Consider the following 19050-nt stretch of genomic DNA (forward strand, 5'->3'; position numbering starts at 1 on the left):
CACTTCCTTTAACCTCCTTTATGTGCCTTTCCAAATCATGTCGAATCAATTTAATTTAACACAGGTAGACTCCAATCAAGTTGTAGAAACATCTCAGCAGCAATGCAGCTACGGTTCAGGTGTTTTGGAAAAGGTCTGCATACTTATGCCAATGTGATATTTCATTTTTATTTTTTAGAAATTTGCAAAATTTTCTAAAATTCTGATTTTATTTTGTCCTGATGGGGTACTAAGTGTAGATTAATGAGAATAAAAATGACATTTTTTGGACTGTAGCATCAGGCTGCAACATAAGGAAAACAAAAAAGTTAAGGGAGGTTACCTTTTGGTCTAAAAGAACCAAATCTTGTGCTTCTTTCTCTGTGTTTGCCTGATGTTTTAACAAGCTAGGTAACACCATTTAAAGAACAGAAATTAAGAGAAAGAATAGGGAATTAAAACTATCTTTATTTGATAAAATGATGATAGCAGAATGGTTGTTGTACTGATAGGGGAAGCAGTGGGGTTGATTTAATGTTGATTTTTCTTCAAATTAGAACCTTTTCAGAATTTGTTTATTAAAAATCTTTCCTGGTGTCTGCGTAGGATCCGCATCTCAGAGGGCTTTCACTTTGCAGCCACTGGAGAGGGCATTATTAACATGGTGATTGAGTTACCAATGAAGGTAAATAACAGCAAGACATCATATAAATGAGAATATGACACCCAGAAGCTTACATTTGGTTTTTCCTTCTTCAGAAATACATTAGAAACATTTTTTATTCTATATCATTAGTAATCCTTATTTTTGTTCTCAAAAATCCATCCATAGTCTGTTTCAGGGGAGACTGACAGAGAGAGTCACTCTTGTATTGTTCAGTACATCCTGTTCCCACCTCACTCGACATCAACTAAGGACAGGTAAGAATGGAAGGATCATCTGGACCTTGTTTTAACAACCATGGGTTTTGGACCATTTTCCTCTCAGTTCTCTTCTTTGTGTCCTCTCCAACCATCCCCTTAGCCATTCACCTTTCCCTTTCTCAGTATCCCCCCCGAGGCCTAAAAAGCCTTAAAGCATACTTAAACTTAAGAATAGAATTTTGGCAGCAATGGATGTAATCTGACTCCAGACATCGTAGAACATAGAAACCAGTGTGTTTTAACTGTAATATTCTATAAAAAGATTTCAGTTCCCAACACTAATCGTGGCACATTGTAATGGTTTACTTCAGTATAGACACATACCTTGACACCCTTTATGGGCTGACCCAAAATCTGCACATTAATGTGAGCTACAGTATTTGCTATGTTGGATTGTACTGTATGGGCGATTTTAACAATTTCTTTTGTGTGTGGGACTCCAGCTTCTCCACTGATGATGACAACGACACTGAAGTGGAGGCTGTAGATGTGGACACCGAGCTGAACCTTGTGACCGAATGTTGGGTGGAACCCCAGAGTGGCACGGTTATGAACTGCATGGAACAGCATCGCCACTTCAAGGGCCTCAAGTACCATGAGATACCTCAAGCAGTGCGTATAACTAGTCTACACAGCACCAACTCCCAGTCTTATAGCTAGAACTGAGGGTGGAGAGTGAGGATAATGTTCAAAATCTTTGTGTGTGAATGGAAGGAGCTCAGTTTCTATTTTTACAAAGAATATGTATCGATATAACGTTTGCATTTAAAAAAATGAAAATTGTGTTTCATAGTTTGTCTCTGACATTTAGATATTCCCAAGAGATTTGGCTTGTATGTCCACCATGATGACCTTTGAGTATCTGAGCCAACTGTGTCAGAATAAAGACCAGGTCTGCACACTGCCGTCTGGACTGACGGATGTGAGAGGTAATAAACACGATTCATTCACAATATCCATGTTTTATACTCTAACAAGACCCTGTAAACACAAAACAAAATCTCAATGCTGATTTGCAGTAAGGATGTACAAGTGCATCTAAAAAATTACAGTATAATGAATATATAATGAAGGTCACTGCTGAAAGGCCGGGCTGTTCTCAGAGGCTGTATCAAACACACAAACACTGTTTTCAGGTTGACTTCTTGTGAATTTTTGACTGTACACTGTTGTAAATTAACAATTTTAAAAAAACTTGATTTTTTTTGTTTCTGGTGTCAAAATGTTTGGCTTTTTAACTCAGAAATGTCCTTGAAAATTCCTTCCTTTTTAAATTAAATTATTAGACTTTTTTCTTGTAAATATACAACTTTATCATCTAAAAAATATACAATATTCCCCCAAAAATGCAGACTTTTTTGCTAAAAAATTAGTGCATCCTCTTTAAAATTTATGTATTTTTTTGCTTTGCCCTACGCCATTGAACATTATGTTTCTAATCATGATTTAGAAAAAATATATGCACATCTAATTTTGACATCAGAGCAGACAGGGTCCCTTGCTGCCCCACGTTGAGATCTTTGGGGCCCCCCTAGGGGTGCCTGGACCCCAGGTTGGGAATCACTGATGTAGAATATATGGAAATTTCACTTCTTGAATTAAATCACAGCAAAAAATGAACTTTTTCATGATTTACTATTTTTTTAAGATGTACCTGTACTTATTCAGAGAAGTTCTTAAGCAATAGTATTAAATTCATACAGTTTATTTGTTTATCTATTTTGCCAAAAGTATTAGGTACAAAACTATAAGATATAAAACCTTGTTAAAGTATTAAAATTCATTGTACTATTTCTGTAGAAAAGACAAACCTGTGAATGCTTTAGCATACTTTCATACACCTTTTATTTGATAGGTGAAATCTTAGTAAACTGTTTAATTAGATTCCTTTGTGTCAGTAGGAGAAGCCTTTGCTCCTGAGGACAGCATTCAGATGGTTCCTTTCCAGTTTGACCTCATTCAGCTGCTACCAAAATGCCAGCAGGTGGAGCTCTTCTTCTTCACATTCAGTACAGGTAGGAAAGATAAACAGAGACTTTTGGTTTGTTGTTTAAATCAAGATAATAAAGGAACACCTGACAACTACCCTACCTTTACCTCTTCGTCTGTATCAGGAGAGAGTGAGGAGCAGCTTCACGGCTCTCCCTGTCTCCCCAATGAGCTCCTGCTCAGCCTCTTCCACGGCAGCCTGGAGCATGAGCTCAGTGACCGAGAGATACCGTTAGCTGAAAGCGACCATGCTGCCTTCATGCTGCACATCTTAGAGCGAGAGCGAGAAGGCCATGTGGCGCCTTTCTCCTTACCTGTGATTAAAGGTCAGTTTCATCTTATCAGCAATTTCAGGGCTGACAGCATTTATGTTCTAATTGAGTAAGTGTCTTTCCAAATTAATCCTGATTTCTGCTGTTTATATTTTGTGTCAGAGGAGTGTGTGAAGCCTCCAGACAGACAGGACACTATGACATCATTCCACACCACAAGCAGTAGCAAAGAGGTGATGGGCTCAACCAGTACACTGCAGGTAATGCGATCCAAATCCATAAAAAAAACTCTGCACAAAGAACATTACAGCATAAATGAGCTTTTATTTGTTTCTGATGCTATAATGACGAGTCACTACATGCATGTTATTTACATGTGCATTGTCTGCTTTTTAAAGAGTTTCAGCAATGCCGACCTCGTGGATGAAGAGCCTCTGCTGGTGGAGAGGAACTGCTCAACACCCATGTGGAGATGCTATGCAAAGCACATCAGCTCACAGCAAATTCTCCTCACCTTCCTCCCTGCTTCCTTTACAGGTACACCTTTATAATTTTAGCTATGTGTTGCTCTTTTCATTTTTACTAAGGAAAACTGAATGTTGCTTGTATATCTTTTTTGCAGATGTGCTTATGTTGAAAGCATCAGGGCTGGAGACAGAGCCTCAGGACAGTGTTAGCACAAAGGAGGATGACACTTTGACACCCAGCAATAGGTCTCAGGCAGACTCCCTTTCCGGGTCCACCAGTGGTCTGGATAGGTCTGAGTCAGGCCTTTGTCTGTCTGGTAAACTACGGAGGAGCTCCAGTAGCGGGCAGTTCAGCAATAAGTCCCCTGTTCTCTCACCACAGTCCGAAGGCCAGGCTGAGAATGCAGACTCTGTTATCCTAGACCATGTCAGCTTGTGCAGCAGAGTGTCCAAGACAGAGATTGGGAACCCAGCCTCAGGTTTTTTTAATACTCTTGTGCTGAGTCACATCACACTCATGCCGTTGCTGAAAAGCTGAGAAATCATGTGATATTCCCTTACTTTTCCAGACCTGGGAGAAAAAGAGGGAGTCCAGTTCTCCGAACCACTGAAGGATGATTTCATCATCAGCTTCAGCAGGCAGGTTCCTCAACAGAGCGCCACCGACTGCAGCCAAATAAAATGTCCAGTTTATGTTTACAACTGTTCCTTGGAGCATCTGAAGGAGCAACTGGTGCATCCTAACTCCAGCCGCCAACCTAGGGACATCTTCCTCAGGTACAAGCAGACAAATACTAACACAAAAGTAAACAAATTCTGCTGCAGACCAGACTCTCCTGCCATCTCCAGTGAAACAACTGAAGAGTCCACAACAGATTTAAACTTACTGTCTGCTCAAAATTACGTGTAAACAACAGAAGGAAGAAAATTCGTAGAAGCAATGCAATTTTGCCTTAAATATTTACTATTGGTTTTTAATGTCAAGGTGAAATAATTTAAGATAATTCAAATGTAATACAATTGCGTTGATCATATTTTTTGACATGCTTCAGATCATGGTTGTCTGCCTCTCTCACCTGGGAAAGATTATTGGCAGGGTTAAAAATGTAAAGCCTAGGAAAGCTGAATGTTAGCGTTTGAGGCTAGAGTGGACAGTGGACTTTTGGAAGCTGTTTTCAGTGTACCAGCACTGTAAGTATTTACAAGCATATCAGTAACACTTTATTTTAGTAGGCCCTAATCAGGTAAGTAATTACCCAGTAATTTTAGAGTAATTACACACTAATTTTATAGTAATAAGTCCAATTATCTTGTAATTTCTCAAAATTAAGGTGGTAATTACCTAGTAACAACTTGGAGTTTTACCAAGTAATTACACAGAAATATGGTTGTGTTAATTAAGTATTTACCTTGCAATAACGTATTGATTATCAGGTCATTTCTCATAAATACTGTGGCAATTCTCTGTAGTTAGGTGGTATTTTACCAAGTAGTTATTAGAAATAAGGTGATAGTTTTTCTATACAAGTTGCTTGACAATTCCCATGTAATTTCTTTATTTTGGCAGCTTAATAAAACAGTCCTTTCTGAATCATTTTCAAGTAAATTTTAGGTAAATTCTGAATGTCCTCATTCCTTAAAAACTTCCTTCATAATTTATAAGTAATTTTAGATCATTTCTGCATATCAGCCTAATTTAAAGTGAGTCCTTAATTTCTGAGTGATTTCTTTTAAGCAGGGAATACACTACGATTTTAGTCTGATCCATCCACAAATCTTGAGTGGCACAACTCACTTTGAGGTCAGGCCGACTTTCAGTCGGATCAGCGTCAATTGTCACGTTGTGTACAGGGGGGTACAACAGCTGACTACGACCTGACGAGTTGCTCCCGACTGGTCAGATAGATTTCTGACATGTTTGATATTTTGGTTACGACTCCAGACACTCCCACAGTGAGAAACTGTCAGACAATGTCCTAAATTACCATGACAACAGCTGAAATTACTTTCTGATGACTCTCCACCCCTGCTATGATAAAGGAAATAAACGAGCAGGAAATATTCCTATCTGTGGACCTTGACATGGATGGTGATGCTGTTTGTGTGTGTGTGGGATTGAGAGAGCGAGAGAAATCTGCTCCAGCTGTCCATAACTCTGTTACAGCGGTGTCAGCCTTTAATGTATGACTTAAATATTTATGGCACCAGACCAAAACTTGAGATCTTTGTGCTCATACTACGGTCAGATAGTTGCCACGGCTTCTCACACTTATGAGTGAAATCAGGAAGGACCAGGCGCAGATCCAGGAATACACCTTTTTCTGCACCTCCTAAGACCCAAAGTTTGACCTTGTCCCCTTTTTATAGATAATTCTAAACTTTTAAAAAATAAAATGCTGAAGATTTTTGAAACATTTCGCCCATGACGGAGTCTGTCTTTAATTCATTAACTGGCGCTAGCAAAGTATGCTGTTGTCACTTCCCAATCCAAAAATATGATTGCGTTCATTTTCTGCTCTTTAGGGACCGACAAATCAATAATACGGAGATTGTTCTTTAACTTATATGCAGAAAAATGATTTCCTTTTGACGATAAACGTGAATTATTGTTTGTTTACTGATCATGGAGACAGAGAGAGAGAGAGGGAGGGTGAGGAAGTAAAAACAGCTGCTTGTAGCGCTGTCAGTCCACAGTTTGATTTTTGCTTTAACAGGAGGGAGGGCTCAAAACACTGCGTCATCAGCTCTAGACGCGTCCTCAAACAGGTAGCTCGGTTGTGGTGGAAAAGCAAACCCCCTGCTGCGCTGGGCTACCTTGCAGAGTCAAGCCAAGCTGCGCCATGTAATGGAAAAGCCCATTAGTGAGCCAAAATAAAGAAATTACCTGGGAATTATCAAGCAACTTGTATAGTAAAACTATTATCTTATTTTTAAGAAATACCATAGAAAACTAAATACCACTTAATTACAGGGAGTTATTACTTGGTATTATACCAAGTTATAACTAGGTGATTATCACCTTATTCTTGAGAAATTACTAGATAATTATACTTACTAGTATAAATTACTGTGTAATGACTAGGTAATTTAGGCCCTCTTAAATAAAGTGTTACCAGCATTTCTTCATATTAGAGCTAGTAGAAGGCATGGAAACCAAAGACTGAGCTGAGTAAAGAGTTAGCTAAGTAAATAAGTCATATTTGATTGTAAAGTGCTTTTCACAGAGCTAAGTTGAACACTGTACGGGGATGTTTTCTACATGGAAGGACGACATGACAGAATGAAGTAAACACTCAGCCAGCATTGTAGAATGATTATTATTGAGATCCTTTGCAGTCAGGTTATTAATTTGTTTGCCTCTGTTGTCTTCATGCCTGAGAATAGACCTCGAGATGCTGAATCCTGGGAGATGAGTCAGCAGATAAAGTTCAGGTAGCACTTCTTAAACATGTTTCTCTGCACTCCTCTTCGTGCTGAGGTGTTGTTCAGCTTTTATTTGTAACATCTGGTAGGGATTTTCCTTCTTTAAACTACAAATCAGTATGCAGCCTTGTTTGCGCTTCCCCTTTAGGCTTGTGTTGCAAGCAGTTCTTTTTCATACATACTTCATAAAGGTTTAAACTGAACAGTACTCTCACCAGCAAATTAAGAGACCAGGAAAGATGTTATCATTTCAAATATATTCACTTCACAAGAGACAATGTCTAAGTAAAATAACTAGAGCCCTGCACTGGACTAAAACTGTTTCCTGATCTCTGGAAAGTTTGTGTGCTATAAAAACTGCAGCACACTTTTATCAGCTCTCACAGACAGTAGACTAGTATTTACTCTATGTACCCCATTCCATTATCAACCTTGTCATTAAATGCTTAATGCAATAAGGTCTAATTTGCATGGAAAGGGGTGTTTTTTCCCCAAATAACTGAATATGAGCTCAGTGTCTTTACCGGCTGATGCGTGTTTGTGGCCTATAGCATAATTGGGGAGCATTAAAGTTGTGTCCTTTGACTTATTTACAAAATTTTTAGTGTACACACTTTATTGTGGAGCTTTAACATAGCATCATACCGACACCGTTATGCTGCATTGAGACAGACCCATATTTAAACATGTTCATGCAGAACCACAACTGACCACAACTGACAAATAACTGCAAATAGACAGATTTGTAACACCAACATGTGACACATCTCCTGTGTTTTCTTGTTTAATATGAGAAAAGTGCTTTAAAGAGAGCTTACTTAAATCAGGGATCAGGTGTATCATCACATCCAGATGTGCCAAATATGTTTCCTTTTGGGCATGTTTCAACAAATTCCAGTTGTTTTCCAGCTCTGTCACTTTTTTTCTCAGTTATAAAGAAAAATCAGAGTCATGTAGTTTCTGTCTTTTAGCATGTGTGTTTGATTTTGTATAAAATCTGTACATATTTATGATTTTTCATGGCACCAGTTTTGAGGCAGCACACCCAATAAGTCTTCTGAGAGATATGAAGGACAATTGGAGCAACAGTGATGCATGCAAAACAAGACAGAAAGACAAACAGACGTGCCACCAATTACAGTAGCAAGATATATCTGGATACATCGATGTCAAGATTCCATACTAGAAAACTGAGAGAAAAAGCACTCTGTGTTGGTAGTGAGTTGATGTGTTTTTAAAAAAGTTCCAAGTATCTCAGATCAAGTTTTGTTGACCAGTGAAGGTAAATTTAAATGTTAGGGGATCTGGCAAAACTTTTGCCATTCAAAGTCAGCGCCTATAGGCAGAAACTTAATCTGTTGTTAGCATTTTTTTTTCCAGCAAAAACATTAAACTTATTTTTGTTGTTGTTGTATTTAGGTTTACTAGAATATTTCTTAGTTTTTTAGTAGTTATGAGATAAAAAGGTACAGGGTTAAACTAGAGAGACGACCTCTAGTTAAGATTAATTCATCTTTCAGATGTAACACCTAAAAAATAAATGGTAAATTTATTTAATTTTTCGACTCAAAAATATCAAAAATGTTTAATCATTATTAAGTACGGGATTTCTGTTGTTAATTGTTTTTAATTGCATCATATTTACAGCATTTGAATTCCAAGTTTTTACATTTTAAACTGGTTTGTATAATTTCGGAGTTTTCTTTTGTCCTAAACTAAGAGTAAGAGACTTTCAGTTTAAATACAGGCCTGCCTTTATTTGGAGATATAAGATCTTAACATTAACTTTAACGCAGAAAAATTAACTTGTTTTGGACTGAAAAGGAAGTAAGTGAACAGTAAAACACTAAATGTTTCTTAACAAATGAATCAGATGACTTTTAACTCGTCCCCTGAGCTGTCTGAGTTTTTAAAGTGGAATGAGACATTAAGCAGTGGTATTTAACACACAGAGATGCTGACCTGGCTTAACCAAAGTTTTTGAAAAGGGACCTGTGATTAATCGCAATTAAAAATGAGTGCACTAATTATTGATTATAGTTAGTCATGATTAATGAGATTAATCTTTATAGATCTATTTAATTTATTTGCATTATTGTCGTTGATATGAAGAAACTATTAAGATTTATTTAAATCTTTTGATAGAAATTAGATATACTTGTAAACACTGTAGGACTTAATCCAATTGCTGGAGAATATTTTCAAAAGATGTAGTGCAACATGATTAGCTGTATGAATTTCGATCCAAGTGACAAGTTCAGTGTGCTTGCTCCAGTTTAGCAGGTGAGGGTGAATGTTGCAGCTCCTCAAAGTGACTATGCAAAGTTGAATCCCTGCTTTTATGTGACTGAAACTCTGCTGCATTGCACTGCTCTGACTCTGAAATCGTTTGTTCCTTTTTCCCTGTCATGATGTTTTTTCATGCATAACTCTTGAAATGTTGCTCTTGAGTTCAGCTGTGTCCCACAGGCATGTTTGCTTCTTTGACTTTGCTTACTGTGTTGAAGATCTGGGCTCCCTTAACGCTTTAATAAATTACACTGAATGTGTATGAAGTTGGATAATATTACATGAAGTTATAGTTCATAGCAGATCCTTCATAATCCTTTCTAACTTAGTTTGTTGGTCACCTGTCGCCTGTATTCTGGCAGGTCACTGTCTCAGGACCGCAGCAGTCCATCCCCTTGGACGGATCTCCTGGCTCAGCCTCACAAACACAAGGAGCTAGCCAACTACTGTGGCCTGTTGCAAGAGCATTACCACCAGAGCTACGTGAAAGGTAAAGGTTCTCCTCACATACCTCTATGACTAAAACGTTGTGGACAGCCATTTTCAGGTCTGTCTAGAGATGCTCAATGGGGTTCACGTCAAGGCTCTGGCTGGGCCACTCTCGGACATTCAGAGATGTCCGTAGCCCAGTCTGAGGTCCTTAGCGCTGCAGAACAGGTTTTTCATTTAGGATGTCTCTGCACTTTGCTCAGCTTTTTCTCGAACCTGACCAGTCTCCCAGTCCCTACAGCTGAAAAACACCCCCACAGCATGATGCTGCCACCACCATGCCTCATGGTTAGGATGGTATTCAACTGCTGACTGAGGAGTGGCTTCCATCCAGCCATTCTGCCATAAAGCCCATGGGTGGAGGGCTGCAGGGATGGTTGTCCTTCTGGAACTTTGTCCCATCTCCACACAGGATCTCTGGAGCACAGTCAGAGTGACTACCAGGTTCTTGGTCCCTTCTCCCCCGAGTGCTCATTTTGGCCAGGTGACCAGCTCTTGGAAGAGTCCTGGTTGTGCCAAACTTCCTTCATTCCTTCCACAGATCTGTTCTTTGCTGCAATCCTGTCTCTGAGCTCTGCAGGCAGTTCCTTTGACCTCATGGCTTGGTTTTTTGCTGTGATATGCATTGTCAGCTGTGAGGTCTTCTATATTGTCTTTCCAAATCATGTCCAGTCAACATGATGGACTCCAATCAAGGTGTAGAAAGACAGCAATGGTCAAGAGAAATGGGAGGAACCTGTGCAAACTTTCATGTGTTGTTGCGAAGAGTCTGAATGCTTAGGTCAATGTGGTATTTCAGTTTTTTATTTTTAAAAAAATTGCAAAAATTGCTAAAATTCTGTTTTCACTTTGTCATGATGGTGTACTGAGTGTAGATTAATGAGAATAGAACTTTTTTTTTTTTTTTTACTGTAGCATCAGGCTTCAACATAATAAAACTGAAAAAGTGGTTAAGGGGTCTTAATACTTTCTGAATGCTTCTGGCTAGAAGGAAGCCTCTTCTAAGTGCGTGGAGTTAGCAGTAAAATCCACATGAAAGACAAACTGGCCTTCATGTATTTTGCTCAGAGGAGAGTCTAGGTTGACTGTCCTGCAGGGGCTGAATGTTTGATTTTTTTTTTATTAATGACAAATCATGAAATCAGGAAGAAATGTGCAGTTGTCAGAAGGGGGTGCTGAACAGTAAAAATTTGTGGCGTGATTGTATTCAGGTTCAATGTGTGTTCATCCCTGTTAAGTTTGGTGATGACTGACAGCATTGAAGGGTTTTGAAGAGAAAAAGCAGGCAGCGATAAAGTTCAACTTCAGGCCCTGATTGCGGCCCTACCCTGTGATGGAAACTTGCAGTTTGCTCAACTCTGGACTGCCAACTTGTCTAGAATGAGCACAAAAATCTAGAGTCAAACAGAAGACTTTTTCCTCTTACATTGTCCCTGGGCTTACATTTGAGGGCACACATAAAAATAATAGTTAAACCTATGTGTGTAACGAGCACCCGTCATTGATTATCTCACTGTGTTCCTCAGGAGTGTACCGTAGCCTGCAGCAGTCTTTCAACATCAGCTCTCAGGACGTCCTGATGGCTATGGACTACTGTGAAGAATCCCTGCAGGAGATTGATGTCACTGGCTTTCTACAGACCCTCTGTGGGCATATCAGGGTCTACAGAGAACATGGTGAGGTTCCAGTTTGGGGAGGGAATTCAAAACCTTCAAAGAGCCCTCCCACCTTTGTCATTGGAGAGATTGAGGAGGACAAACCAGATGACAGGGTTACCATGGCCTCCTCATCCAGGTAAGACAAACCTACAGATTGAATTAATGATCGACTGGCTGGAATGTAGCACAATTAATGTTTTGTAATTTCACATTAATAGTATTGACATGGATGACGTCAGTGAAGCAGAATATAGATGGAAAACCTCTGCTCCTACATCCCCACTGGTCCCAGAGGAGTCCAATAAAGTCCCGATGTCAGAGTTCTCTCTGACGCTGCTTCAGACACAACCTAAGTGTGAAGTGTATCCTGACCTGCATAAAATAATACAGGTAAAGCATGCTTTACATGAAAAAATATATATATATATATATATATATATTTAATTCTCATTGAATATTTAAATCCTAGGATTATAGATTGCTAACATGATTGAATTTAAATTTTAACATTTTTCCTCCACAGGATAAATTCATGGAGATTGTGTCCCGGTATTTCAGAGCTGTGCCTTCCAATCCACATTACTTTTTCTACTGCCCCCCATCAAACAAAAAAGAAGTGAGTTGACAGTGTTTTACATTTCCTGTAAATATAAGTGAATCAACCTGCTCAGGCTTGGACTGAAGGTCCCACTCTGCATCCATATGGATGCTGTTGTTTTCCAAAGTGAGCCTAAGATCGCTTCTCCTTTTCTTCCTCAGGAGGACTCAGAGCATGCCGAGGTAGGCAGGAGGCCCAGCGAGGAGCTGGTGTCAGAAGCTGAGCAAGCTACTGAGGATGGTAAAGATATGAAATATATACTCTGTATGTACAGGTTCATCTCAATGAATTAGAATATTGTGGAAAAGTTCATTTATTTTAGTAGGTACATTTAAAAAGTGAAACTCCTATTATAGATTCATTACACACAGAGGTAACTGTTTGTGTAATTTTTAAATTGTAAAGCTAATTAAAAAAAAACAAAATTCAGTATCTCATAAAATTGGAAAATTGAGTAAAACATCAATATTGTAAACTAATGGTGTCACACTCTAATTAACGTATTGACTCAAAAACTTCTGAAAGGTTTCCTGAGCCTTTCAATCAGTGACTCAATGCGTGGGTCTTGAGCCAGATGTGGCTCTTTTGTCTTAATTTGAAATATTATCCTCCCAGGAAATCTTAAAAAGGGAAACTTTGACCTTGGAAATAATCCATTGCACAGTAGGCTGTAACTGTTTTTTGCCACTTTAATTAATTTATACTGTTTTGAGCCCATTCTTGCCATTTCCTTTTGTCACTTTTCGCTCATTTATGTCACTTTTATCCTGCTTTTTGCAGTTTTTCCTCCTTTTTTGCCACTTTTTCCATTTTGCCTCTCTTTGCTAAATTTTACCACCTTCTTGCTGATTTTTGCCCATATTGGTCACTTTCCATTGTTTTTTTGCTGCTTTTTGACCATTTTTCCCATTTTTCATTCAGTTTTTTGCCCCTTTTCATTCATTTTTGCCACCTGTTGACCATTTTTGCCACCTTTCACTTATTTTTATGCCACTTCAACCCATTTTTGCCACTTTTCACCACTTAGATTGTGGCTCTTGCAAATGTATTTTTCAACAATTTGGCTCTTTGGTTGAGAAGGGTTGAGTAACACTGCTTTAAATGTTCTCCTAAGTGCTATTCGCACGGGACTGGAAGTACCTGTGGATCTCTGATAATTTGTAAATTACCTCTGGATGTCTGTCAGTGTTAAACTACTAAACTGGGACTCCTGAAGAGTGCAAATGCTGTCTTATTACTTAGGAAATTTGACATCAGTGAGTCATTTTGTACATGCACTCCTGCATATTTCTTAACCTACAACAGAATATGATACCTCATTTCACAGAATAAGAACTTTGAAGTTGTTATCTACTGCTAAAGTACGATTTGCATGGGACCAGAATTACCTGTGGGCCGCTTATAATTCATTAATTACCCCTTGATGTCAGTGTTTGGTGCGGTGCATTCACACAGGATAAGTGAAGTCTGTAATGTTGTCAAATTTACAGAAATGTCTGCATGATGCATGGCTGCAGCAATGAAAATTCACTGTGAATTTTATTTCTAAAATTCATACCAAAAAATACAATGTTGTGATCATCACGTTTTGCAGGTGATGTTTCCTGCATGTGTCCTACACACACTGATAACCACAGTCTCCACTGGACAACATGCACTTAAGTGTTTTTTACCCTCTCTCTATATATATGTATATTTTAACCTTTTTTATACCCATAGCAAGCTGTCCATGACTAATTAACTAGTGAAATATCTCCTCTAACTCTCATTACTCACTGAGGCAGTGTAAGTAACCTGTGTATATCTGCAGCTAATCAAATAGGGAGAGAAAAAGTCGCTCCCTCCTATTAAAATCCCTCCTATTAATGTATGAGAAAAGGACACATCTAATATTAAATATAAACCTCTCCTGTTTCTTTAACAGTTTTTATACAGGGGCTGTGTTGATGTTATTCTGCGATTTATAAATTTGGGATCATTGCACATCCACAACAACCCCCCCTTGTGCAGATCAGCTGTTGTAGCCTAACTTCTGAATGTTGAGTTACACATTTCAAACTGTAAATTATGTTATTCATGAGATGTTCAACTAAATAATACTAATATAAGTTTAGGTACTTGTAAAGAGAAACTGTAGGAAGAGGGAAACAGAGGCGCTGTGCATTCACACACATTTGGTATTCTACTTTATTGAGATGCACCTGTGTATGCATATGTATGATGTTCACAGTAATGACAAGTTTGCTGTTGTGTAGAAAACATGTCAGGATGCATCACGACTGAGAGCGACACAGACTTAGTGGTGGAGTATGACGAACAGCCAGACACCAGAACCCAAGGAGAGTGTGAAGACCAGTCCCTGTCAGACTCGAACACTGTCAATCAGGACCAGGACTCCTTCAGCATCCTGGAAGGAGACTCCTTGCTGGAGCCTGAGGGCCCCCAGATGGACATGCCACCATTGTTCGTTCATGTCACTTGCTCCATCAACATGAAAAGCTGCCATGGCTCCATGCCCATACAGACACTACCCACCTGCCTTGGTGAGTCCAGCCTAGATAACATCTTTACCTCCCAGCAAAAGGGACACACAACATGAAATCTATCTTAATATCAGTTTGGTCACAATCTCTGTGCTCAAAACTCCTTGTGATTGCAGGGGAGATTATTTCCTGCCTGGAGAACATTGAGTCCCTGAAGACCGTGGATTTGAATGAACTCTCAGTAACGTTAGATATTTTTGTCTTGACACTACCCCTGGAAATTGAGGTGATGTCTGAATTCCATCATAACAGGTGAGTCAAAGCGTGATAAGTCTTTTTGAATCCAGATTCCACCCTCTATGATCACACCTCTATGATCCACTTAATTATTATATTAATTTATTAACAAGTGCTTGTTATGATCAGCTGATGAGATCTCACCTTTGGATCTAGGTACACATCAGAGAGCAGTGTGTCCCTGAATCGTTCACCAGGACAGCCCTCCTCTTATCGCTCAGATGAGGAACTTATGGCGGTGTTAGACAACCTGAGGGGAGCTGGTGTTGATGGGTGAGATTTTTCACATGATTTATCTACAGCACTGAGCTGAACTTTGTTCAGATGACTCTGATACTGTCTCTCAGCAGAGTTTTAATTCCTTTTTATCCAATGTTTCTCTTCAATTCATCAGGGTCTCCGGTGATCCCTTATCCAAACTCCCAGTTCCTCACAAGTTAGCAATTCTTGCTACAATGGATGAGGTAAGTCTTGCATAACACAGAGTGAACTTTAAAAGCAGAATGGTGACAAGATATATTATAAACTTATCGCAAAAAGTAAGGAAATGTGTGTGGTAGGTTATTTCTTTGTTGTAACAATACTTCTTGGCAACAAATCTTGTACCGTTGTAAAGCCTCTTTATTTCCCTTTTAAATGGTGCCACATTTGGAAGGAACATGCATTTGTGGGATGAGCAGCAGAGCTGAACATGTGGGTTGCACCCATGAAAAATGTGCAAAATCTTCTGTGCCTATACCAAACAGCTTATTTTGCTTTTACTATTGGCACTTAAAATGTTCTTGGTCATTTAGAACCTTTTTGTCTTTCCTAAATTTTATTTAATTGTTTATTTCATGCTCTGTGCTTCAGATCCGCTGGCTTCTGGAGGACGAGATTGTTTCTGCTCTGCGTCATTCTCGAGTCATCAATTCAGCCACGCTGCAGAAAGTAGCAGAGCATGTCATGCGGTCCAGCGGTCGACAGCATTGTCACTGTGAAGATGTTCCACTGCAGTTTGTCTTTGGGCCTGAACAGTCTCTGGAAAAATTCAAAGAGGCAAGGACAAATTTCCGTAATCATTCAATGAACACTTTAAGAAGAACACGTCACTGAGAATTCTCTTCCAATGAATTTGTTTATACGACTTTTATGTTGAAACTGTACAATATACAAACACTGATGCATCACAGTGACATCTTTGGAAGATATGTCTTTGTTCATCTTGTAACTTTGAGCTTTTTTCCTCATATGTAATGTCTCCATAGGTTTCTGATATCTGATGATATGATGTCTGTTTTTGCAGGAGTTCCGCAGAATGTCCTTCTCTGGATATGTGCTGAACGGAGAACATGAAAACTTTTACTACATGTCCCTGAGCAGACTGCATCCTCGGAGGATTAATGCTGCCAAGAAGCTGTCTGAGAGCACCACAGACCCTAGACAACACACTGCTCCCAGCACTGATGGAGCACTGGCGGAGGAGGGGATGCTGGAGAGTGAAGCAGAGGCAGAGGCAACAAAGGCTGACAAGGAGGTGAAATATGCAGCTTCTCAGTGATGGCTGTAACAACATTAACAAAATGAAAGTATGCAGGCCTTTGTGTGATTGCTCTTGGTGTTAAAGTTTAATTTGCAGCTAGGTACGTAATAAGACTTGATGGGAAAGTTCATGGTACCATGTTAAAACAAATAACTATAAAATGAATCATCATTGGTCTAGTCAACATCTCTGCAGTATTGGCTAAAAATGGTTTCCCAGAGTTCTTCAGTGCTATTCTCAATGTCGCAATACACTACTTTTACATAGTGACCCTCTTTTTTAATGTAAGTCCAGTTCCTTCTTCTCAATTTGGTTATTTATCATGAGTTAAAGTATACTGCAACAGCTGTGATCTTTGAAGTACCCCATAATGACAACATGAAAACAGAATTTTAGAATTTTTGCACATCAATCAAAAATGAAAAACTGAAATATCACATTGGCATAAGTATTCAGACCCTTTGCAAAAACACTTGGAATTAAGCTCAGATTTCTCCCATTCCTCTGGATCTTTGCTGAGACGTTTCTACACCTTGATTGGAGTCCACCTGTGGTAAATCAAACTGATTGAACATTATTTGGAAGGGCACACGCCTCTCTATAGAAGGCCTCACAGCTGACAATGATTGCAGAGCTAAAGCCAAGCCATGAGGTCAAAGGAACGGCCTGCAGAGCTCAGAGACAGGATTGTTGACAGGCACAGACAACAAAAACTTCTGCTCCACTGAAGGTTTCCAAGAGCTGTTACATTTCTGCAAAATCAAATACACAGTAAGTGATAATGAGTGATGTTTACCTTAGTTGAGATGGCCCACTTGGATGCAGGGAGTCCTAAACTACAATAATAAATTGCTATGATTCACATGACTTCAGCTCTATGTTACAAGTCTAGATTATGTTCTTTCTTGTTTGCTCTGTTTGCTCAGTGTGCTTTTTTTCCTCAATAAATGACCGACTGTATGACATTTCAGCTGAAATGTATGTAACTCTCCACTTGTAGGGGGAAGACAAGAAGTCCATTTGTGCCACTGCTGATACTCCAAGTGATACAGCTGCAGAAACCAGTGAGCCAGTCAGAGCCCAGAAACTAGAGACATATGATACTGTTTCACAGAGTTCCCTCAGCTTTGTGGTGGACAGAGGTCAGCCCGGTACTCTCCAGCTCCAAACGGAGTCTACAACAGAGCCATCTTCACCCCCTAAAACCCCGTCCAGTGTTAGCCTGGCTGAGTCAATGCAATCGGCTTCCCACAGTGAGTTTGTTAGACACCCAGCATGCATGAACATGCAGACCTAAGCATTTTTGTTCAATACAGTTACAGAACATAGTGGCCACAGTCATCATCATAGTGATGGGATTAAATATTAACATCAAACAAGAGGTGGGTTTACAGTGTATTTAAAATGAATGTGCTTTTAAAACACAAGGTTTTTACTTCTTTTTAGAACATGTTACTAATTTTATATATCACAAGAGTAACAAGTCAGTTGTTTAAATTATAAAACGAAACAAAAGGGTTTTTTTCATTTTTATTACTGTTAGCCTTAATGGGTTTGAGGATGTGAATCAGAGAGATTTAGGTGTATAAAGGTGTCATTCTCTTCTGGTACGGGCCATAGTGTTAAATTAGATAGCTATCATTTGGTTCAGTTGTATGTAATTATCCCACAGACATTATAAGTCAGGCAGTAGAACATAAGAAAGACTGTGTTGATGATGGGTCACACATTTCTTTTCTCATGTTAACTGCCACATTTCTTTTTGCTGGGATTCAACTTAACTAACACAGGGAATTTAGTAAATAAAATGCACTGAATGAGCTGAGAGTGAACATTTAATTGCAGTCCATGAGGCCGCTAATGCACGACGATGGTACGAGGTGTAATAGAACAACTTAATATGTTATTTTGAAAGCTGTTTCTTTAGAGAGGGGGGTTAGTGCCATGTGACAGTAGTATGGGAACCAGGAAGTAAGAACTGAGATGGCGGGAATGTAAATGGTCAGTGTATTTTCTGGCAGTCTAGTATCCGGTTGAAACAAGCCTCAGAAATCCAGAAGCAATCTTGTTGTTCTTTATTTTTGTTTTTGACAAAAAAAAAAAAAACCGAGCCACTTCCCATTTTTTTTATTACTGACACAAAAATGGAAAAAGAAGAAAAAAAAATCTAAAAATTGGTCCAATTTTTTTTTTTCAATTCCATGATTTTGTTTTCCTGTTTTAATGAAATACTTGAGGAAAATAAAGTCACATGACTCAATGGGAAAGGTGTAACTTTCAAAATAAAAGCCTGCATAGCAATCCCCAGTGTTTACAGTATAATGATGGGCCTATTATCTGTACAATGTATTAAAATAACTTAAATGGCAAAAGTACTGGTGAATTAATGGAATATGTTAATACTAGAGGGAAAATACAGATTTTCAATTCATGATTGTATTGTTTGGTGGAAAGGCATATTTATTGATGTGTGTACAAAATAAAAACAAACAAGCAACAAACAGGTGGAGGAGTGTACGGCTCACTATAGTCTGTACTGTTTTATTAAATATTCTGGATGGTTAAAGTAGCAAATTTAGGTCTGAGATAAAAAGTAAAAAGCTCTGTCCCCTGTCCTATCTCAAATAAATGCAAAAAAAAAATAATAATAAATCTTTAAA

General features: G+C 38.8%; 1 protein-coding gene across 9 annotated transcripts in view; it reads left to right on the forward strand.

Annotated features, from left to right (window-relative positions):
- Positions 1-19050, forward strand: part of szt2 (SZT2 subunit of KICSTOR complex) — a 91826-nt gene that overhangs the window by 13018 nt on the left and 59758 nt on the right. For 6 of the 9 annotated variants that reach the window (XM_041792235.1, XM_041792240.1, XM_041792231.1 and 3 more), the window contains 23 exons: positions 586-664; positions 812-900; positions 1347-1515; positions 1715-1832; positions 2802-2918; positions 3018-3218; positions 3327-3424; positions 3563-3701; positions 3787-4110; positions 4201-4408; positions 7016-7063; positions 9706-9833; positions 11359-11626; positions 11709-11880; positions 12014-12106; positions 12250-12328; positions 14344-14631; positions 14748-14883; positions 15025-15141; positions 15263-15332; positions 15721-15906; positions 16154-16384; positions 17391-17643. In XM_041792235.1, coding sequence (XP_041648169.1) covers positions 586-664; positions 812-900; positions 1347-1515; positions 1715-1832; positions 2802-2918; positions 3018-3218; positions 3327-3424; positions 3563-3701; positions 3787-4110; positions 4201-4408; positions 7016-7063; positions 9706-9833; positions 11359-11626; positions 11709-11880; positions 12014-12106; positions 12250-12328; positions 14344-14631; positions 14748-14883; positions 15025-15141; positions 15263-15332; positions 15721-15906; positions 16154-16384; positions 17391-17643 — 3611 coding nt within the window. The remainder of the gene's footprint in view (positions 1-585; positions 665-811; positions 901-1346; positions 1516-1714; positions 1833-2801; positions 2919-3017; positions 3219-3326; positions 3425-3562; positions 3702-3786; positions 4111-4200; positions 4409-7015; positions 7064-9705; positions 9834-11358; positions 11627-11708; positions 11881-12013; positions 12107-12249; positions 12329-14343; positions 14632-14747; positions 14884-15024; positions 15142-15262; positions 15333-15720; positions 15907-16153; positions 16385-17390; positions 17644-19050) is intronic. The other 3 variants (XM_041792236.1, XM_041792232.1, XM_041792237.1) reach the window with 2 other exon arrangements.

Source organism: Cheilinus undulatus, linkage group 7, assembly GCF_018320785.1.
Source record: "Cheilinus undulatus linkage group 7, ASM1832078v1, whole genome shotgun sequence".
Taxonomy (NCBI): Eukaryota; Metazoa; Chordata; class Actinopteri; order Labriformes; family Labridae; genus Cheilinus; species Cheilinus undulatus.